At 39.9% G+C, this 19,360-nt stretch overlaps 1 protein-coding gene and 1 long non-coding RNA gene across 2 annotated transcripts; one reads left to right on the top strand and one right to left on the bottom strand.

Moving 5' to 3' along the window:
* The first annotated feature begins 4,994 nt into the window (after positions 1–4,994).
* Positions 4,995–17,483, top strand: f13a1b (coagulation factor XIII, A1 polypeptide b). Its single transcript, XM_032583062.1, has 15 exons — positions 4,995–5,101; positions 8,804–9,018; positions 9,731–9,919; positions 10,636–10,884; positions 10,959–11,077; positions 11,155–11,262; positions 11,371–11,545; positions 11,976–12,114; positions 12,870–12,973; positions 13,348–13,436; positions 13,618–13,771; positions 14,209–14,484; positions 15,785–15,945; positions 16,316–16,452; positions 17,333–17,483. The coding sequence occupies exons 2-15, from the start codon at positions 8,832–8,834 to the stop codon at positions 17,472–17,474; spliced, it is 2,229 nt and encodes a 742-aa protein (XP_032438953.1). The 5' UTR covers positions 4,995–5,101; positions 8,804–8,831; the 3' UTR covers positions 17,475–17,483.
* Positions 17,484–18,291: 808 nt separating this feature from the next.
* LOC116732722 (uncharacterized) lies at positions 18,292–18,895 on the bottom strand. The gene is made up of 2 exons (XR_004341869.1): positions 18,648–18,895; positions 18,292–18,596 (listed from the first exon to the last, which is right to left on the bottom strand). It is a non-coding gene; the product is annotated as an uncharacterized LOC116732722 (long non-coding RNA).
* Positions 18,896–19,360: the final 465 nt, after the last annotated feature.

Below are 19,360 nucleotides of genomic sequence, written 5' to 3'. Positions count from 1 at the left end.
GAAAAGTCCCATATTCTTTTCTAATCATTGATTACCGTCTTCACTGCCGTAGTTTGAAATTTCTTGAGCTGAAATGGTTTTTTCCCTGTGCAATAAAATTCTTCCAATTCTTTGTGACCTTTCTGCAAATCAAATAAATGCTCAGCCAAAGTACGGCACAACAAAGTATTAGCTTAAGGGAGAGTATACTTATGAAACCACTTTTGGGTTTTTCTCTAAGAGATTTGTTTTGGTTTTCAGTTTCCATTTTGTCACATTCAACATGGAAAGACTTTTCAAATTATGTATTAAGCCCCCGTTTATTTTCCTCGCAAAGCTTGGCCCTATAAAAGTTTCGCTCGGCAGAGCAGCAGTTGTGAAAAAAATAAAAATAAAAAAAACCCTTCATGCCGGATTAGAGCCCTTACAATGAGACGTTTATTTTCTTATAGTTGCCTTATTGTGTGAGGAGCCAGTGATCCTTCATCACCCCCGCTCTACGATCTGCCTCCTGTCACATCGCTGTGGGGGCGTCTTTGGGTACCGGCATGGTACAACATGTTTTCCAACAACGTGACCCTGTTCACCCCAAACCATGAAAACACACACATGAGATCATGTTCTTCATGATTCATCCTTTCCTCCAGCAGCACTTAGAGATGATAGAAACAAGCTCTGTTTATGGAAAGCACTGAATCGACTCTTTTATAGCTTTGGTGGCATTAATCTATCCAGACCTGCTCCTTGGAGTTGTGTTTTTTCTAAAATAACAGGTTGAATGTTAAATTTATTGTTTGAACACGCATGTTCTTGTAAGCATTAATTGAGTCTTTTTCTTTATAGGGGAGCAGCATAATGACAGACACAGTGCTTTGCAAAAGTATTTATACCGCAGATTTTATTGTATTTTTTTGCTTTTGTCACGTTACAATCACAACTGTAAAATTTTAATTAATGTTTTTAATCTTTACAGAGTCGGCTTAGTACAACCAAAAGGTTGGCGCAACGCAATAATCAACAAACAACGTCGACGCTCAAACACAGTTTGTTTCCTGCGCTATCAACACACCCTGCTGAGAGGTTCTTCTTCTTCTTCTTCTTCTGTTTTTAAATGGCGGTTGGCAAACATTAGCTGCATTACCGCCACCTTCCAGATTGGAGGATGGTTCAGACGCTTGTCTGCTACGCCCAGTTTAACCAGACATGACGCCACCCACTGTGACTTTCAGGTATTACACCAAATAAAGATAAACAAATAAACCCACAGAATATGACTCTAATATTTGGATTCAACCCCCATAGTCTGATACCCTTAAATAAAATTCAGCACAGCCATTTAGCTTCATCACTTTAATTTTTTAAAAGTTTAAAGTGCAGATGTTTTGTTAAGACCCCAGAGGTTTGTCAGCGAACACTAGTGAACATTTGTGGATATTTGTGGAGAAGTTCAAAACAGGGTTAGGTTTTAAAACAATGTAAAAAAAAAAAAAAAAAAAGTAAAAATCTGGAAGAAGGTGCTCCAGTTGGATAAGACCAAAATTTTTTGGAATACATGCAACTGTTTAAAATAGGGTTTTGTTTTGTTTGTTTGTTTGTTTTTTGACAGGGACATGGAAGCTAATCAGCATGGATGGGAGGATGAATGACTCCCAATGCGAAAGAATATTTTAGGAATACTAATCAGAGGCTGTGAAAGACTCAATTCTGCAGCAGAATAAAACATCTTCATGTTATGGGAGGGTCCAGTCAAAGTCCACACCGAATCAAATTGAAAGTCTGCGGTAAAATGATTCTCTTAGATTCACCTCATTCGTTCTGATTTAGTTATTTTGCAGCGACCATTGCAGAACAATTTGAGTTCTGCAATGAACTCAAATTGTTCATTGTTCACACTGCCCTTCTCTTTAATATGAGAAGAGCAGAGTCAAGTACTGAATTGACTATTCAATACTTTGAATAGTCAATATTCAGCCACACCGAATATTTGTGGAATACAAATATTCCACACTTTTTATTTGCAACATACAGTCAAAGATCATGTTCATCTATCATTTTTTTCTTCCACTTTGGAGTTATGTACTACTGCGTGTTATTCCGTTACAGAAAACTCCCCCAAACAATTCAAAAGTTTGAGGTCGTTATGCAGCAAGACGCATGAAAAGCTCAAAGGATATGAATAGTTTCACGAGGCGCTCTGAGGGTTTTCACTGAACGAGTTCACATTATGAAGAAAATAAGAGCGCCAACCTCTAGCAGCTCACATTTATCTGGTTTATCACACAGATTAACGTTAGAGCTTGTGATTAGTTTACCCCTGAAGTTATTGTCGGCTGGCAGAGTGAGTGTCGACGGTGAAAAACGTACAGTGCAGTGTGTTTGATTAATTTAAGTGGAGGGCAGGAAGGTGCTTTTGTCGGTTCACAGATGAAGTTCAGTAAACAGTTCTTTTCTTTATAAAACCCGTCTGCCACAGTAGTAAATGAAATTGCATTTCATTTTTTTGTGTGTGCTCCTGATGGAAATTCTTTGTCATACTTGAAGCAAATTAAAGAGTAGTTGGGATTTTTTAAATTTATTTTTTATTTTTTGTGCTTGGATTCATTACTTTACTAGCCTTGAACACGGATTCACTGCCAAAGTTGAGGAAGAAACAGCTGAACGCCCAGACTGAATGCAGAAAAGCTCAATAATAACTTAGAACTAAACTAATTTAGGACCATTCAGAAATAAGAGGAAACATTCGACTTTAATATGAGAAGAGCAGTGTTAGTAATAATATAAATTAAGTGAGAAAAAGCACAAGACAAAAAAAAAAACATTCTGCTCTTGGAAGTGGCCATTAGCAAAAGTTATTTGCTTTCTGTAATTTCCAGATAACTTGATAATTTTCTTTTTAAGATGTTCTGCAGTGTCATTTGGCAGCCAGACGTTTTTCATTTTAAATGTTTTTGCACAAAATCATTTAGCCCTGCTTGTTTACTTCCTGCTTTTCAAATAAACTCAACATTACGCCTACGTTTCATTTTAAAACTTGAGATGTATTATTAATATTGAAGATTATTTCTAATATAAAACTTTTTAAAATACTTTGTTTAAAGCACATTCAACCGACTCAGTGAGACGGACAGTGAAGGCATCGTTGGGGTTTTGTTAGTTTTTGCTTGGCGTATCTGATACAATCCAACTTAGAAGGCAGAATAAGAGGTGCAATGCTTTTGCTTCTGTATCGGCCTTTCTGAAACCATATCATTTGTCTGTTTACTAGAAAAATCTGAAGTTTTCAAAGTAGAAAAGGAAACTTTAACTTTAGGTTTTCTCCTGTGCTGCCTTCGCAGACCAGCAGGACTGGTCTTACTGTTCGGCTTGCGGACAGTAATCCAGTTTGGATTTGATGAAAAAATAGTTCTCTCGCCATTCGCAAACAAATAATGCAGGTCTGTTGCACAACTTTGTCTTTACTGAGACAACAAAAACCCTCAAGACGTTAAAGTGAGGAACGCCAGAGCAAGACGGGAAAGCGCGAACCTCAAAGGGGCAACAGAGAGGTTTCTGTGGGAATCTGCAAAGGTGAAAAAGCATAAGCATAAAATAAACAGGAACACACCATAAACCAACACCACCATCAAACTCGAAGAGCACCTGTGACTGGGAATCATGACCCCCAAATTAAGCAAGGCTTCAAAGTCTCACTCACTCAGAGGTACTGAACAAATATGTGACACATGTCACACAACGTCCTTTTTTAGCCTCTTAGCCCAAAATTAGATGCTAAACTTCAGGGTCTGCAGCCTCAAACCACCTGCATCCCAGCAGAGATGCCCAAATTTAAAACTTTTCAAAACGATAAAGGACACGACAAAACAATGTTTATATGAACTCTGCGACTGGGGTCTTCGGGTTGCGTGAACACTGTGGGTATTCATGTCACTCTGCTTCACGGGTCATTTATTCATACAAACACTTGAGTTATACGGAAGTATCAAGCAGCACATTCAGGAAGTCAAGAGGACAGCTTGGACAATCACTCAGGAATTATTTGTACCACTTGGACTTCTTCAAAAAAAATTAAAAATAAAAATTCAGGTCATAATCAAAAACTTTTATGTAGTTTTTGAGAACGACCAACACAAAGCAGCTCGGTACTGTGAAATGGAAGGAGAAAACGTTGTCGTGCATTTAGACTCCAGCGAATCAATGTTTTGTAGAACCAACATTTCGTCGCAATTACAGCCGCAGGCCTCGTTTGCAAAAAAAAAGGTCGAGGTCAGTCAGATTAAATGAGATCTCTTTTCACGTCCCCAGATCCTCAGCTCGATGATACTTCAACCTAAACCATTCTCGTACAGCTCTGGCGCCGTACATCACAGCAGTAAATCACACCTGTATCCACAATCTCATTCTTTTCTGTCACTATCCAAATCCTTTGACCGTTGATGAGGGTAGGAATGTATATCGACTTGTAAATCGAGAGTTTTGGAAATATTTTTTATTCACCTGCCTTAAATGTGACCCAGAAATGGGAAACAATTCCAATCATGTTCAACTGGATTGAGCAAATATCAGGACTATATTCTTCAATATTATTATTCTTGTGGAGTTGGGCAGAATTTGGATTCATTTCTTAACTTTATTGTGTATTTTGCGCATAAAACAGTTTGTTGCATTCATGTAATTTATGAGGGAAAATTCTCCAGATTACGTCCCCGGTCACCAGCTTCTGCTTATCGTTCCGTCCCAGCATAACGCGCCGACTGCTGTAATCAGTATGTGTTTTATTCCACAAACAGCCCAGTCTTACTGGTACAGAAAACCACATCAAGGAAAGACAGCAGAGTCCCAAAATAAGTTGAAGTAACAAACTTTATCTGAGTGAGTTTCTCGGTCTGAGGCTGGCGGTGGGGGGTTTATCCAGAGACGGCACCACCCACATCCTGCCGCAAACAGTGGACAACTTCACACACAAGCACGCGCAAACACACACTTGGACCTCTTCCTTGGCTCTTGTTGGGTTTATAAGCAGAAGCAGAAGAGTCCTGGATGGAGCAGCAGCAGATCAGCTCCACCCTTCAGCAGCTTCTGCAACTCCAGCCGAGGTGCATCAGACTTTCTTAAAGCCTGACTGGTAAGTAGAGATTTTACTTTGCTGCAAGTTTGGTGGTTTCATAATTCACTGCTGCCTCACGAGAGGATACAAATTAAATTACTCATACTGAACGTGGCTTAAACAGCTCTACAGGAGCAGGATGAGATTTTTAGTGTTTCCGTGTGAGTCATATTAACGCCAAACAGCAACTTTTCCAGGAAATTCTGCCTCTGAAAACGAAATACAAAATGAATTTCAGGAGACAGCAGCAATATCCAAAGAATGGCATCTTATTACAGCAATAAAATCAGACATTCCTCATCTTGAATTATGAAACTCAGTATGTGTTTAGTGTTTAATTCGGGGCAGATGCTCCTCGGTGAACGAACTGCGTTTCTTTCTCTCTTTTTTTTCTGTCTCTTCTCTGCGAGGGACGGAGGATGAGTTTTATGATGAAAAACTTCACCCAATAAATCTATTCGAGTTGGCACAAATAACTCTTTTTCATCAAAATTGTTTTATGAACAATTTTAGTGAAGATCAATGGATAAAAATCTGACGGTTTAAAAAAGAGACAGAAATCAAACACAAATATTCCTTGCAGGAATGTGTGTTTTTGCTCAGCCTAAATTGAAGCTTAAAAATGAATTTGTATGGAAACGTTGTTCAAGAGAGCGTGTCGACACTTTATCAGCAGCTGATGGTAAAACAGTTTAAAATATTTCCGTCCTGTCTAACACTATGCTGTCCTTGTTTGACTTCAGCAACTGTGGAATTTATTAAAGATAAAAGGGAATCTGTTCACATAATTTGATGTAATCCATTAAATGCCAAAAATGAAAACTATCTTGCCACAATCCTAAATGCTTCAGATCAGCATCACAGTCGGGGCAGATTTTGGTTTGGGTTGGAAATAACAAGATTTCACTGTTTTTGTTCTCTAAACATCTCAACTTTATGAACGCAGCTGAAAAATAAAATTATGCTAAAAGGTTATTTTTATAGTAAACTCTAAATAAAATCATCTGAGATTCTAGAAAGCTGCCAAAGATAGAAAACTAAATCTGACTGAAATCACTCAATAATATCAGATGGATATAAAATCCTACTTATCTTATATTTAGGTGACACTTCTGAAAATATTTTTTATTTGAAGAAAGAAAGCAGCTTGACAAATAAACTCATTAGCGCCAGATTAAGTTATCACAGTACCAATAGAAGTGAACTTAAAAGTTACATTTTTTTAGAAGAAAATGTGCAAAAATCAGAGGGATCGATTCACAAAGTCGCTGTTTGGTCAACCTTTTGCACATCGTTTGTGTATGCTATTTCCTTTATCTCTGCTTTTTATGAACCAGTATTTGTTTGCATGCAAATAAAAACACACACACACACAAACACACACATCTGTCTTGTTTGTTGCAATACTAAAGAAAACTAGTGGCAACATGGAGGAACAACTGGAAAACCAAAATGGAAATATGAGAATAACTTGGAAGAAAAAGTGAGAGACGATATAAAAGACATCAAGGAGAAATGACATAATTTAACAAGGAGATCTGACAAAAGTAGAGCGAGGCAGACAAACAAGGCTTAATGACAGATGAAAACACAAAAGACAAAAAGGGATCAGGAAAAAAAAAAACAAATCCAGGAAAGCAAAACCAAACCCTCAAAGGACAACAGTGACTTGGGGGTTGTCTTTACTACCACCTGGGTATTTTAAATGATTTTCAGTGTTAGAGATAAAACAAAAACACATGTAGACCTGGAGAGTTGCGGACTTCCCACACACCTACTCTTCTCTTGCTTTCTCTGATGCAAACCACAACAGTGAGCTCATTTTTATGCTTTCTTCCCACGTCTCTCCTGCTTTGTCCTGACTTTCTTCTACTGAACTCCCACTGTAACCTGAAGATAAAACGACTGTGAGGAAACGGTAAAACGGTGTCAAACAAAGAATCTTTAGCCAAGCCCTGCTTTAGTCATTCTCAGGATGATTTCAGGATCTTCATGGCTTCCAAAGCAGATTTTCTCCTTTGCACAGTTTAATTGAACGGATATGCAAACTCTGATTTGCACTCATTTATTGTGTTCAAACAGTTTGATAAATTTGCCCATCAATTTGTACTCCTATCCAGTATTTCCACTGAGTGGCCATTACAGTTCACAGAAACAAAGTTTTGTGATTTCAGGTTAAACCAAAATGACCATTACGGTGATTGAAAATACGGACATGCTCAACCATAACCCGTTCTGTTTACACACTAAAACGGGGTAAACAAAGAGCAACTGTGTACTCAGCGCTATTCAACAAGAGCAATATGAAAAACTGCTAAAATGACCTCCGCCCACAGGGGCTTCACATGCATCCAGCTGGCAGAGGAGGCCGGGAGCGCATGGAGCTGCAGCGTTGATGATGACAGGAGTGTGTTCCAAGTTTGGAGAAAACCATCAAATAAATAAAAGCTGTTTTCATCTCATGCAGGGGCAGCGCTCTCAGCTTCCAGCTGCTGGGGCAAAACACCTGGCTGAGAGCCGGAGCAGCTGTTACATAATGTGGGTGTGAGACGGAGAGGGGTTTGGGACGACATCCGTCACCATTTAACGCAGCGAGAGCTCAGTTTTATAAAAAAAAAAAAAGAAGAAAAAAAAAAACCCACACCAGAACCACAGATATGGACTCTGTGGGATGCTCTGGCAGAGCGGATAACAGACAAACGCTTTCAGTTTGTTAAACCTTCATGAATTGTTATGAATAAAAGCCTAATTTTAATTAGCAGAACCAAATATTGTGGGGTTGCCACACAGGACAACAAATTGCTCCATAAAGAGACTTCTGGCTTGCAAAGAGACTCGTCTGCTGTCAAGAGTGATGCAATGACACGCAGCTGAAATGTCTTTATTTTTTTTAACATTTTGAAAATGATGTGCTCTTTTATTTCACAACTATGCACCGGTTTCTGCTGCTCAGTCAAAAACAAATCTCATGGACAAAACAATACTTCCACTCTGGTGCAACAAGCTGCTGCAGGAAGTGAGAAAAGTAGCATTTTAAAATTCCTTTGAGTTGAGTTGAATAAGTTCTGATACTGGTCTTGTTGTAAACATTTATGTAGATAATAATGGCAGCCGTGTTGCATAGAGCGTTGCTAAATATGCCTCCGACACTGATGCATAGCAATGACAGCTTTTAATGGTTTACATACTTTATTGGGAAGAAATGGAAAGGACACAAACATTTCTAAAATACCCAAAATATATTCCCATATCACTACAAGTGAAATGAAAATGAAAAAGATGGTCTGTAGGTTGTTTCTTGAAGCTTACAGTTTTTCTGATTATACCCGTTTAATCCTGAATGAACGCTCAGCAGCAGTGTGTGTGTACTCTGCTTCAGCCACACACGTAAAAACACAGAATGCTTCTTGCTAAACGCTAGCAGTGTTTCCCTGCAGCTCACAGGAGAAGCAGTGGCTGTAAACTCCGCTCCAGCAGAACCGCAAACACACACGGTGACCACATGTAAATCAAAACCTCTGGAAAGAGCAATTATTGCGCCGCTTGCTTCAACACTAAAGCTAAGCGCTGCTCTCGCTCGTACTCTCTTACACAATAAATCCAGCTCTGGGCTTTAACATTTAATTGCAGCGACCAAATTATATGTCATATAACATGCTGTCAGCAGAGTGGACTCAGTGTGGCTAATTCTGGTCTTTATCCACTCCTCCCCTCTCTCAGGAGTACAGCGCTTCAAGAAACCGTCAAAATGTCTGACCAGGGCGACGCCCCGACCCCTTCCGCTGCCCCCGCTCCTCCCGCCGGACGTCCTCCCAAGGTGGGCCACCGGGGCCGAGCGTCAGGCCCCACGGATAGCGACAACTTTGAGACAGCCGACATCCCAGAATTAGAATACTTTGTAGCACCGGGTCCGAGAGGATACCCTCCTCTGACAGGTGAGGGGCCGTAACTATTGGCAACAGACGCCAGGTACTCACATGAACATATGCTCGACTTAAAATGTCTGAGAGAGGAAGGTTTGATTCAGGAAGAAGACGACTGCCTTCTCAAGACATTTTATTGATGAAAGTCGTTTGATTTAGAGGACAATATGTGTTTCTTTGTCCTGCAGTGACAGGTTGTTTATTTGTTTCTGGACATGATTGATGGGTGAATGACGCGCAAACTGGATAAAATGAGCAGACTTCCTGCTGTGGGTTCCAGATGTGACGGAAGTTTATGAAACACTTACTGGAATTTTATCTGACTGCCTGCAAACAAGCACATGTGAACATTTGGATGGAACCTCACAGTGACGAGAGAACATTTAACAGAAAAACTGCTGGGCCACTTGAATGTGTAGGTTTTAAGGGCTGATTGGACCTAAATGCATGTTTACTGGAGAATGTGCCAAAAGCACTTTCGAGAAACGTTTGTAGACGAGTAACATTGGAAATATTTAAGCAGATTTAATCTGATTCAGTTTCTGAATCAATATTTAATTTCTAAAGTTTTTCGTTCCCTTGGAGAACTGCACCAACAAGTCAATTGTACAGCAAAGAATTGCCTTGCTACATATTTTTCCTCTCTTCCTCATTGCTCCTCGGTATCTTCACTCCACATTTTAAGGCTGCTTGCTTTCTGCTCTGCGTGTTTCTGTCCATCCAGACTTCCTGGACATCTCGGATGTGGACATGATGAGGAGGCGAGACGAAACCAACAAGACCGACCACCGCACCAACCTGTACCACTGCGACAATCTCATCGTCCGCCGAGGTCAAGAGTTCCAGATCAAGATCACCTTCAGTCGTGCTTACAAACCTAACGAGGACAAGTTTGCCGTGGAGTTTGTCATTGGTGAGACATTTCCAACTAGACGTCTCGTTGCTGGATGGATTTTTCAGAGACTGAGTGAAAGTGGTCAAAAATTCATGGCAAAAAAACCCCCAAAAAACTTCTAATTCAGTGAGATGGAATACAGTTCCCTCAAGACTAAATGTAGCAAGCAAAAAAAATAGCTATGACCTCAATTTAGCCACATCTACAATCAGAGAGATGAACTCGAATTTATGCTAGCAAGACTAGATAAGTACCTGAGTCTATCTTACCATCAAACACAGGGAAGATGATAAAAAGAGGTTTTAAAATACTCTACGAGTTTAACCATTGGAGAACTACTGCAAAGAGTGGTAACTTGGTTTCCATAGCAACAATTATACACCAAATGGTGTGTGTGTGAGGGAGGAATTAGGCCTTTCTGTCCCACCATCAAAATTGTAAATAACTGCAATGAATCTTGAAAGCATTGAAAACCTAAGCTAAAGAGAAAAGAGCAGAAAAGTGGGCCGAGTACTTTCTGGTCGATCTAGAGGACAAGCTTGTTCAACAAGCGCTCTCTCCGTGTATTTCAACCTTGTATTCCCCACTGACTAAACGATTCTTAGTTTGAGGTTTTGTTTGAACAATGGAAGATGAATTCATCTGAATACCTTTTAAATTGGTTTGGTAATCATAGCAGTAGTTGTGGGTGTGAATGCAACAACAACTTGCTGATGCTTCTTGCTTTATCTCAGGCACCGATCCTCAGTACAGCAAGGGGACCTACCTTCCTGTGTTTCCCACCAAGACCCGTCAGAGCTCCTGGGGTGGTCGCGTCATACAGACCAACGACAACGTGGTCACCATGGGCATCACGCCAGCAGCCAACTGCATTGTGGGAAAATATCACATGTACGTTGCAGTGCAGACTCCGTTTGGCATTCGTAGGACGAAGCGGGACAACAGCAGAGATTTATACGTCCTCTTCAATCCTTGGGCAGCAGGTTTGTTTAGATCGAAACGTTGCAGGTGTGATTTTGATTTTATTCTCTTAAGACTTTTTGTTTTTCTCTTGTAGATGATGCTGTGTTTCTGGATGATGAGGCAGAGAGGCAGGAGTGCGTGATGAATGAGTTGGGGGTCATTTATCACGGCGCTTATGACGACGTGTCCGAGAGAAACTGGAACTATGGACAGGTAAGAGAGGATGTATTCTCTCTTACCTGAGAGACCATTGATTGTTTCAATGGTTTAATTTTTTTTTTACCTCATAGTTCAACTATGGAGTTCTAGATGCCTGTCTGTACATCATGGATCGGTCTGAAATGCCAATCACCAACAGAGGAGACCCCATAAAGGTGACCAGAAAGGCCTCTGCCATGGTGAGGAGCTCTTTAAAAAAAAAAGTCTCCAGTTGCGAAATTCAAAAATATGACATAAGCCCAAATGTGTTGTTGAAACGTTAAAAATCAGGTAGTTTTCTCTCGTAGTTGAACTCACGTGATGATGACGGTGTGCTGGTGGGGAACTGGAGCGGCGACTACACCTACGGAGTGGCGCCCACTTCCTGGACCGGCAGCACCGACATCCTGCTCAGCTACTCTGGCAGCAAGATGCCCGTGTGCTACGCTCAGTGCTGGGTCTACGCTGCTGTCTTCAATTCCTGTGAGATCTTGGTTTAAAGATCTCACGTTGGGTTGGCCAACCCAAAGTTGGTTTTTTTTATTCCATTAGATCTCCACAAGAATGGATACCATAGTATTAGTACCGAAGTCATCACTGTGTCATATATGAAAACATCAGAAACTGCACCTGAACACTGAGAGAAATGCAGTTTGTGTTGGTTATATAAATTATACAAAATATAATTTTGCTTCGACATTTTAAAAAAAGTAATTGTGATTTCATTGGAGTCAAAATTATGAACTCAACAGCAACAAGCTGGTAAACAAAAGATTTTTCCAACGAATGCAGAATTCATCTCAAGCAAAATACATTTTAGAAATTTATGGGCATTTACACCAAACTTTGGCTCCTTCTGTACAATGGATGACATTGATATTTGTTAAGATTCGGTCACGTTTCTGTGTTTCAGTCCTGCGCTGTCTGGGCATCCCGTCCAGAGTGGTCACCAACTACTACTCTGCTCACGACAACGACGGAAACCTGAAGTTGGACATAATTCTGGACGACAACGGCAGAATCGATCGAAGCCGCACCAAGGACTCCATCTGGTACCAAACACTCCCTTTCACATCCGTTTTTACACTTCTTTAAATTGAGGCATGATGTGTTGCTTTTCAGGATCTGTTAGCCTACTTTGTGTTGTCATTCAGGGCCTGTTTATGTCATTTCTTGAGTCACACACAAGTCTGGCAGCACTCAGGTCTGTGTGTGACTGTGTTTTGTTTTTTTCTAAGTAATACAAATAATTTCAAAACTGCCCTTTGTATTTACTCACGTTATGTTTGATATTAAAACGTGTTTGGTGATTTTAGACACTTAAATATGAAAAGAAATCTAAAACAGAAGAAATTTGTAATCCAGCATATTCTATTTTATGCCTCCATTCTCCTGCTTAAGTGTTTAACTTATGAATTATTCTCTTCTGCTTTCCTTACTAAGAAGCTTCTGCTGGAAGAAAAGATCCATGTGCTGGAACAACATGTCAAAGTTAATTTATTGTCAATAATTGATACCAAAGGGCTACTAAGGTCACTTGAGTTATCAAATAATATTGCTACCAAAGATTGAGAATGGCTCAGTGTTACAAGGTTAATAATTAGGCCTTCATATTCATCTCAAATGCTTTGGTTTCCAGAGTCCCGTTCTTGAAGATGGGACATATTTGAACTGAACTTTTCACTCTGCGGTTACTCATGTAGAGAAAACCAGCGACGACAGACACGACTGTGGAAGAAAGCTCCAAAGTTAGACCGTGAGACCTTTCCACACTTTCTGTGACTCTGAACATGTTGGTGTTTCTCAGGAACTATCACTGCTGGAACGAGTGCTACATGTCCAGACCGGACCTCCCTCCAGGTTTTGGAGGCTGGCAGGTTGTGGACGCAACGCCACAGGAAACCAGCGACGGTAAACGATCCCGATATGAAACTGACGTACAGCCCCTTCCGCATTTATTGGCCTTGAAAATATAACTTTGAATCAACCGGATGTCAGAGTGCCGGGAGTCGAACCTGTGACAGCTGTGTCGAGGTGGGTTGTGCTTAACACCTGCGCCACCACAGCACCCTCAGATATATATTATTTTTACCTCCCCAACAATGGATGCCCCCTTCTTAGTTTTTCTTATGAAACTGCAATAAAGGATTCAATCATTTCAGGTTTTTTACACAGAGACTGTAAGTGTGGAAGGTGCAGTACTTTGTGATACAACAAAAGCATGTTTTGTCCCTATATGAAAGTGAAGTGAACGTACCAATTGTTGTCTTTCCTGCTGCTTGAAGGGATGTACAGATGTGGACCTGCGTCTGTCCTGGCCATAAAACACGGACACATTTGCTTCCCATTTGATGCTCCCTTTGTGTTTGCTGAGGTTAGTTCATTCAGCACTAATACGGCCTTTGAGAAGTACTTGAACTTTCTGTGAAATTACAAGCAAAAGGGGAAGTATTTCCATCATCTGTCTCCTGTCATACTTTGTGACCAGCAGCCGGATCAGCAGAGGTCTGACCCGGTTCGGCCGTTATTTGTTTTCCTGTCCTGTTTCCTTGCAGGTCAACAGCGATGTCGTGTTTTACTCACGGAAGAATGACGGGACCATGGAGCCGGTCAGAGTGAACAAAAGTCACGTGGGTCGCATGGTTTTGACCAAAGCTGTGGGAAGCAATGGTCGTCGAGACATCACCGATCAATACAAGTTTCCTGAAGGTCAGTGACCACATCGAACACAAGCGTTGCTGCTAAACGAAGCAGCAGAACCCGCTTCTCCCTGCTGCTGCTTCTGATTTAACACACAGACCTCACTCCTGGCAAATGTGAGGATAGTTTTAAATTAACCAGCCGTCACAGCTAAAACGCAAGAGTGCATGAACTAATAAATTTACCGTAACGCATAATGACTCAAAGTAAACAGGAAAAGTAAAGCAACGACGGTAAAAGCTTCATCTCCGTTGACAGATTCCTTTTTTCAGTTCATATCTAAGTCAGATTTGTTTGTCAGATGTGAGGTCCTAAATGAAATCCATGAAAAGGATTAGCTTTGGCTTTTTTTTCTTTTGCCTTTTCCCTTTAATGATAAAATCAAATGCTCTAATATGACAAAAGAAAAAATTGCATATGTGCTGAAATACCTCAATTAAACGCAGGAAGCCCAGAGGAGCGGACTGTCCTGGAAAAGGCAGAGGAGTTCGGCTGCAAGCAGGAGAAGTCCAGCCCCCCTGAGGCGGATGTGAACGTGGTCCTGCCCACCCTGGAGATCAGTGTCGGCAATGACTTTGAGTTCAACGTGGAGTTTGTCAACCAGAGCTTGCAGAAGCGCACGGTGCAGGCCTACGTCAGCGGGAGTGTGGTGTATTACACCGGAGTCTCCAGCAATGAGTTCCTGTTCAAGACCCCCACTGTGACCATTCCGGCCCAAAAGAGTGAGTAGAGAGAAACGAAAGGAGAGGAAACTCAAGAGTGACAAAGAAGACAAAAATACGTCTTCTTCTTTCTATAGATGATGCAATGCAGCACAAAAAATAAGAACGAGGTGCATGCAGGTTGGCATGTCAAAAAGAGAGGGAAAAGGACATAATTTTCTGCTATACAGCTTCAAAAGTATACATACAGGGTCATATTTCTACATGCAACCTAACTATTATGTTGGTAAATGCCCTCTTAAAAGTTAAAGTTGTATCTTGGCCACATTCCTTTTGCAGACATAAATATGTTTGGAGGAATCAAGTCAGCTCTTCCAGACCCTAACAAACTGTACAACCTGTAACCAGATACCCAATGGCTGCTGGTTACATCTATGAAGGAACAGCTATCAAATATTGTCTAATGGAAGTAAATATTTAATATATTTAGGTGTGTTGATTGTGCAATTAACACATAATTGGATCTGTGTTAATCCAGTTAGGTTTTGCTCACTGAACCCCAAAAGTTGAATTACAATGGGTGAAATAACAACACAAGACACAAGAGTAATTTTGACTGCATATATTAAATGGAATTCATAAGAAAAATTAATAGCATTTATAAATAGTATCAAATGTTTGCAGCAAAATAGTAAAGTGGATCCCAAATGTACCAAAGTAGAACATAATAAAGTCTGAAAAAGACCTGTAAAAATGTGATTTAAAACACAATGTTCTATCTGACCCTATAGGTCAATAGTGTAATAGATCAAGTTTCTTAATTAATGTCTCTAGGTTGCAATCTCCTGGCTGGCTCGCCAATATTTAGGACATAACCAATATTGAAAGTAGAAAAGGGGGCAAATATTGATGCATTGCACAACGTGAGTGGAATAAAAAGGGAGGATCACCTCCAATTTATTCAGCTTCTCCTCAAATCAGCATCTAAACACCGGAAACACGGCCACCCCATTGTTCTCAAAAGACAATATTCTGAAATAGACATTTAAACTGGTACTGATATGGATAAAGTTAAGCTTTAGGAATGACTTTGACCTCAACTCTCTTGAAAATAACCCCTAAACCCAGGTCCATGGTAGACAAATATTGGATTTAAATCAGCATTACAAATTCTGCCAAGAAGAAGAGTGGTCAAACATGAAGCCAAAATTACCTCAGAAGCATTCAGTTTTCTGCAATCTGCGTTCTGAAATTTGCATTTATGTGTGTTTATTTCATTCTGGATAAAGAACTCTTGGAGTACAAGAAGAGAAGCCATTACCTAAAGGGTAATCATTACAGAAACGTCTGACTGTTGCAGGTGTGAAGGAGCTGATGACGATTGAGTCGAGGAACTATCTTGCTCACCTGGTGGAACAGGCCAACCTTAACTTCATAGTCACTGGGAAGATCAAAGAAACCGGCCGTATCGTGACCGCCATGAAAGTGGTCACCCTGCACACTCCCAAACTCACTGTTGAGGTACAAACTTTTCCTTTGGCTGATCCAGCGTGAGTCCTTCATAATGGCCTGCACTTGCATAGCACTTTCTCAAGTCTAGAGGACACTAAAGAGCTACATTCACGCACACATTCACAATCTGCTGGTGGTTCAGATTATAGCCACAGCTGCCCTGGCAGTCTGACAGAAGTGAGTAACAGCACCATCAGCAGGGTGCAAGGTGAGTAAAATGTTTTGCTCAAGCACACAATAACGGAGAGAGATGGAGCGGCCACCCACCGGCTCCAGGGTCGGGCCAACTCTTACCACCATCTCTACCATCGGCCTCGAACAGTTTCCTCCTTCATGTTTACCTTCTGAGGTTTCTGTGTGTTTTCTTTTTGCACTTCAGGTGTCTGGCGGCGGCAGAGTGAATGAAGAGATGATGGCCAGCGTGCAGTTTACCAACCCCTTCTCCTTCAACCTTGAGAACGTCCACCTCCGAATGGAAGGACCCGGAGTCATGGAGCTCAAATCCAGATACTACAGGTGAAACCGAGAGGAAACAGATGAGTTCTCCTAGAAATAAACTCCATCTATATCTGCAGTTTCTCACTTTATTAACTGCTGGCATTGTGTTTGCATTTGGGTCTGTATCACTGATGAACACTGTAAAAACACGACGTCTTACCAAGTATTTTTAGTCTAGTTTCTAGTGCAAATATCTTACTAGATTTAAAATAAGACAAAACTAACTGTCAAGTAACTTTTCAGCAAGATGTAGCAATCTTGTTTTAAGTTAGTAATTCCTTAATATTGACGAAAAGTACTGGTTCCATTGGCAGATTATTTCACTTACAACATGGGCCAAATGTCTTCTTATAAGTCAAATAATCTGCTAATGGGACAAGTACATTTTCATCAAGATTAAGGAATTATGTTGACTTAAAACAAGTCACTATATCTCGTTGAAAAGTTTCTTAGGGGTCAAGTGTACAAAGATTTTTGTACTAGAAACTAGACTAAACTTATTTGGTTAGATGTTGTGTTTTTGCAGTGCATCATCATCGGTCTTCAGCAGCCTTTGCTGCATGGTCATCTCTTTCCAATTTAGAAGACCATCACAAATCCAGTGCAATTACAGACTACACGCTCTGGCTAAAAGTACTGTACAATAATTCACCAAGGAGAAATCTGGGCTTCATAGTAACACCTATCAAACTAAATGAGCCACAACGTTTATACAACAGAACCTTAGAAAAGATGTTGAATAGTTTTTCTACTTAAAATATTCTGTTGTCCTATAAATAACTTTGTCTGGCTACTAAATTGATACGAGATAAATTGATAAGCTAATGATTTATGCGTCTCAGTCTTTTTAAAGCAGTCCGGTCTGTCCAGTTTGTAATTCAGACTCTGCTGTTCACAGTCTGCTCCCCGGTGGCTCCTCTCTGACCTGGACTGAGATGTTTACTCCACAGAGGGCTGGCAAGACCAGAGTGATGGCTACTCTGGACTGTTCTGGTCTCAGACAGGTCTCCGGCCAGGCATCCATCACCATTGAAACCTAAAGAGAAAACAGAAGATTCACTGATACCCAGCTACAGCTTCCAGCCCTGTGCACAAGCTTTAAACAACCTCGATTTCTTTAGACTTTGTTAAAAATGCTGAAATTGGAGAAAAGTTTCAGAAAGCATGGGGAGGTATTTGTATGGGCTTATTATGTAGGCCTGTTTCAATAACAAATTTTGGTGGACGATAAATTGTCCTAGAACTTATTGTGTAAAACAATAACATTGTTGTTTTAAGAACATTTTTAAGTAGTATAATAGTAATAATGGCATAAAAATGCAAGAACGCATTCTCAAAGATCAATGAAATTTAAATTCTATTGAACATTTAAACACTGGAACTGGAAGAAATTTTAAATATCCAAAACGAATAAAGAAAACAACAGAAATAACAAAGAAAATAAAATATGAAGTCTCTGTAAACAAAATTATCTTTCAAACAAAGGGATAGTTGAGACCAAAACACCAGACTGAAGACTTTTATCATTCAGTTTTTGGTAAAAAGAGAGAAAAGGAGACAAAATGATCAATCAAGCAAAATTATTGAGTTACTTTTAATTTATCATGCGATTAATTGGTTTATTGTTTATTGGGACAGGCCTAGTTACATGATTATAATCTGTTAAAACATGACTGAAGGGGTTGTCTGAAGACTTCTGCACAGTAAAGTACATAAAGTATAGAGTAAAGTATAGAGACTTCCATAAGAATAGCTTTATCATCTATATCAATAGAGGTGGTAGTTTGAGCATATTGAAATACTAGTCTGATGCATGAAAGTACAGACAAAAATAGATTTAAAAAACTCAGATTTTTACCTGTAGCATAATAAAGATTGATCAACAACTTCATATTTTTGGTCAGTACAAATCTTGACCATAATTTTTGCTTCAAGTCCCATTTTTGAGTAATGTAATTTGGCCACCATAGGGCAGACTAACGTTGAAAAGTAAAGAAAAAAAAGTGACTGAACTTTCATTGCATGTGTTAACAGGAAGGGAGTTTCAGCCACAGTTGTCTATTACACCATGCAACAAGCCCAGTATGTTATATTCTGAAATACTTAAGCACGTGTTATATAATCTCTTTGCAATGTAAGAGCTTCCAGTTTATTTCTATTTGCTTGCTATGAAGCAAACAGCAGCTTGAAGTAAGCAGAGGATTTATTGAAACTGTGCGGCTAAAAATCTTACAAATACCGAATATATGCCATAGAAAACTGATAAAGGCCTTTTAGTTACTGTATTTTATCAAACCTTTTACTGTTTTGATTTACATTTAAGAACTTCCATTCTTACGTCTGTGTGTCTCTATGCAGATTAAACTCCATTTATATTCACTGTTAACAGCTACTTCTGTTTTTCCTTTGTCTTGGAATTAATAAATAAAATAGCAACATTTGGTGTTGGTTATTTTTACCGCATTAGACTGTGTGTCAGTCAGAGACAGAGTGGGGAAGCCAAGATGTCAATTAACCCATAAAGCTCAATCATTAACCCTGCAGTGAGTTTTCCATTTTATAACGGGTCTTCCTGGTAATAAAACAATCATAAGTTTCATAACCTAACAGTACAATAATCCTATTGAGTGCACAAATTCCACTTTTTAAAAGTCAACATTTTACATGAAGGGATTCCTGTGTTTTTAGGATCAATAAAAATCTAAGGCAAACCATTTTCCCTAAAAAGTAACTTATACTGTTAGTGTCTTCATCTTACTCTCCACAAGGTTTTCACAGTGCAGTTAAAAACTGATCAGTGTGGAGTGAAGCTCCAGCCCTTTAATTAGCAAGTTGTGAAACACCGGATTCAGCCACTTTTCACTGGAGGAGAGTCTTAATGCCAACGTTACATCCCTAGATGGTCTCTAGGAGACGGTGAGATGTA

The sequence above is a fragment of the Xiphophorus hellerii genome, chromosome 14 (assembly GCF_003331165.1).
Source record: "Xiphophorus hellerii strain 12219 chromosome 14, Xiphophorus_hellerii-4.1, whole genome shotgun sequence".
Classification (NCBI taxonomy): domain Eukaryota; kingdom Metazoa; phylum Chordata; class Actinopteri; order Cyprinodontiformes; family Poeciliidae; genus Xiphophorus; species Xiphophorus hellerii.
This window is presented reverse-complemented; position numbering and strand designations above follow the sequence as displayed.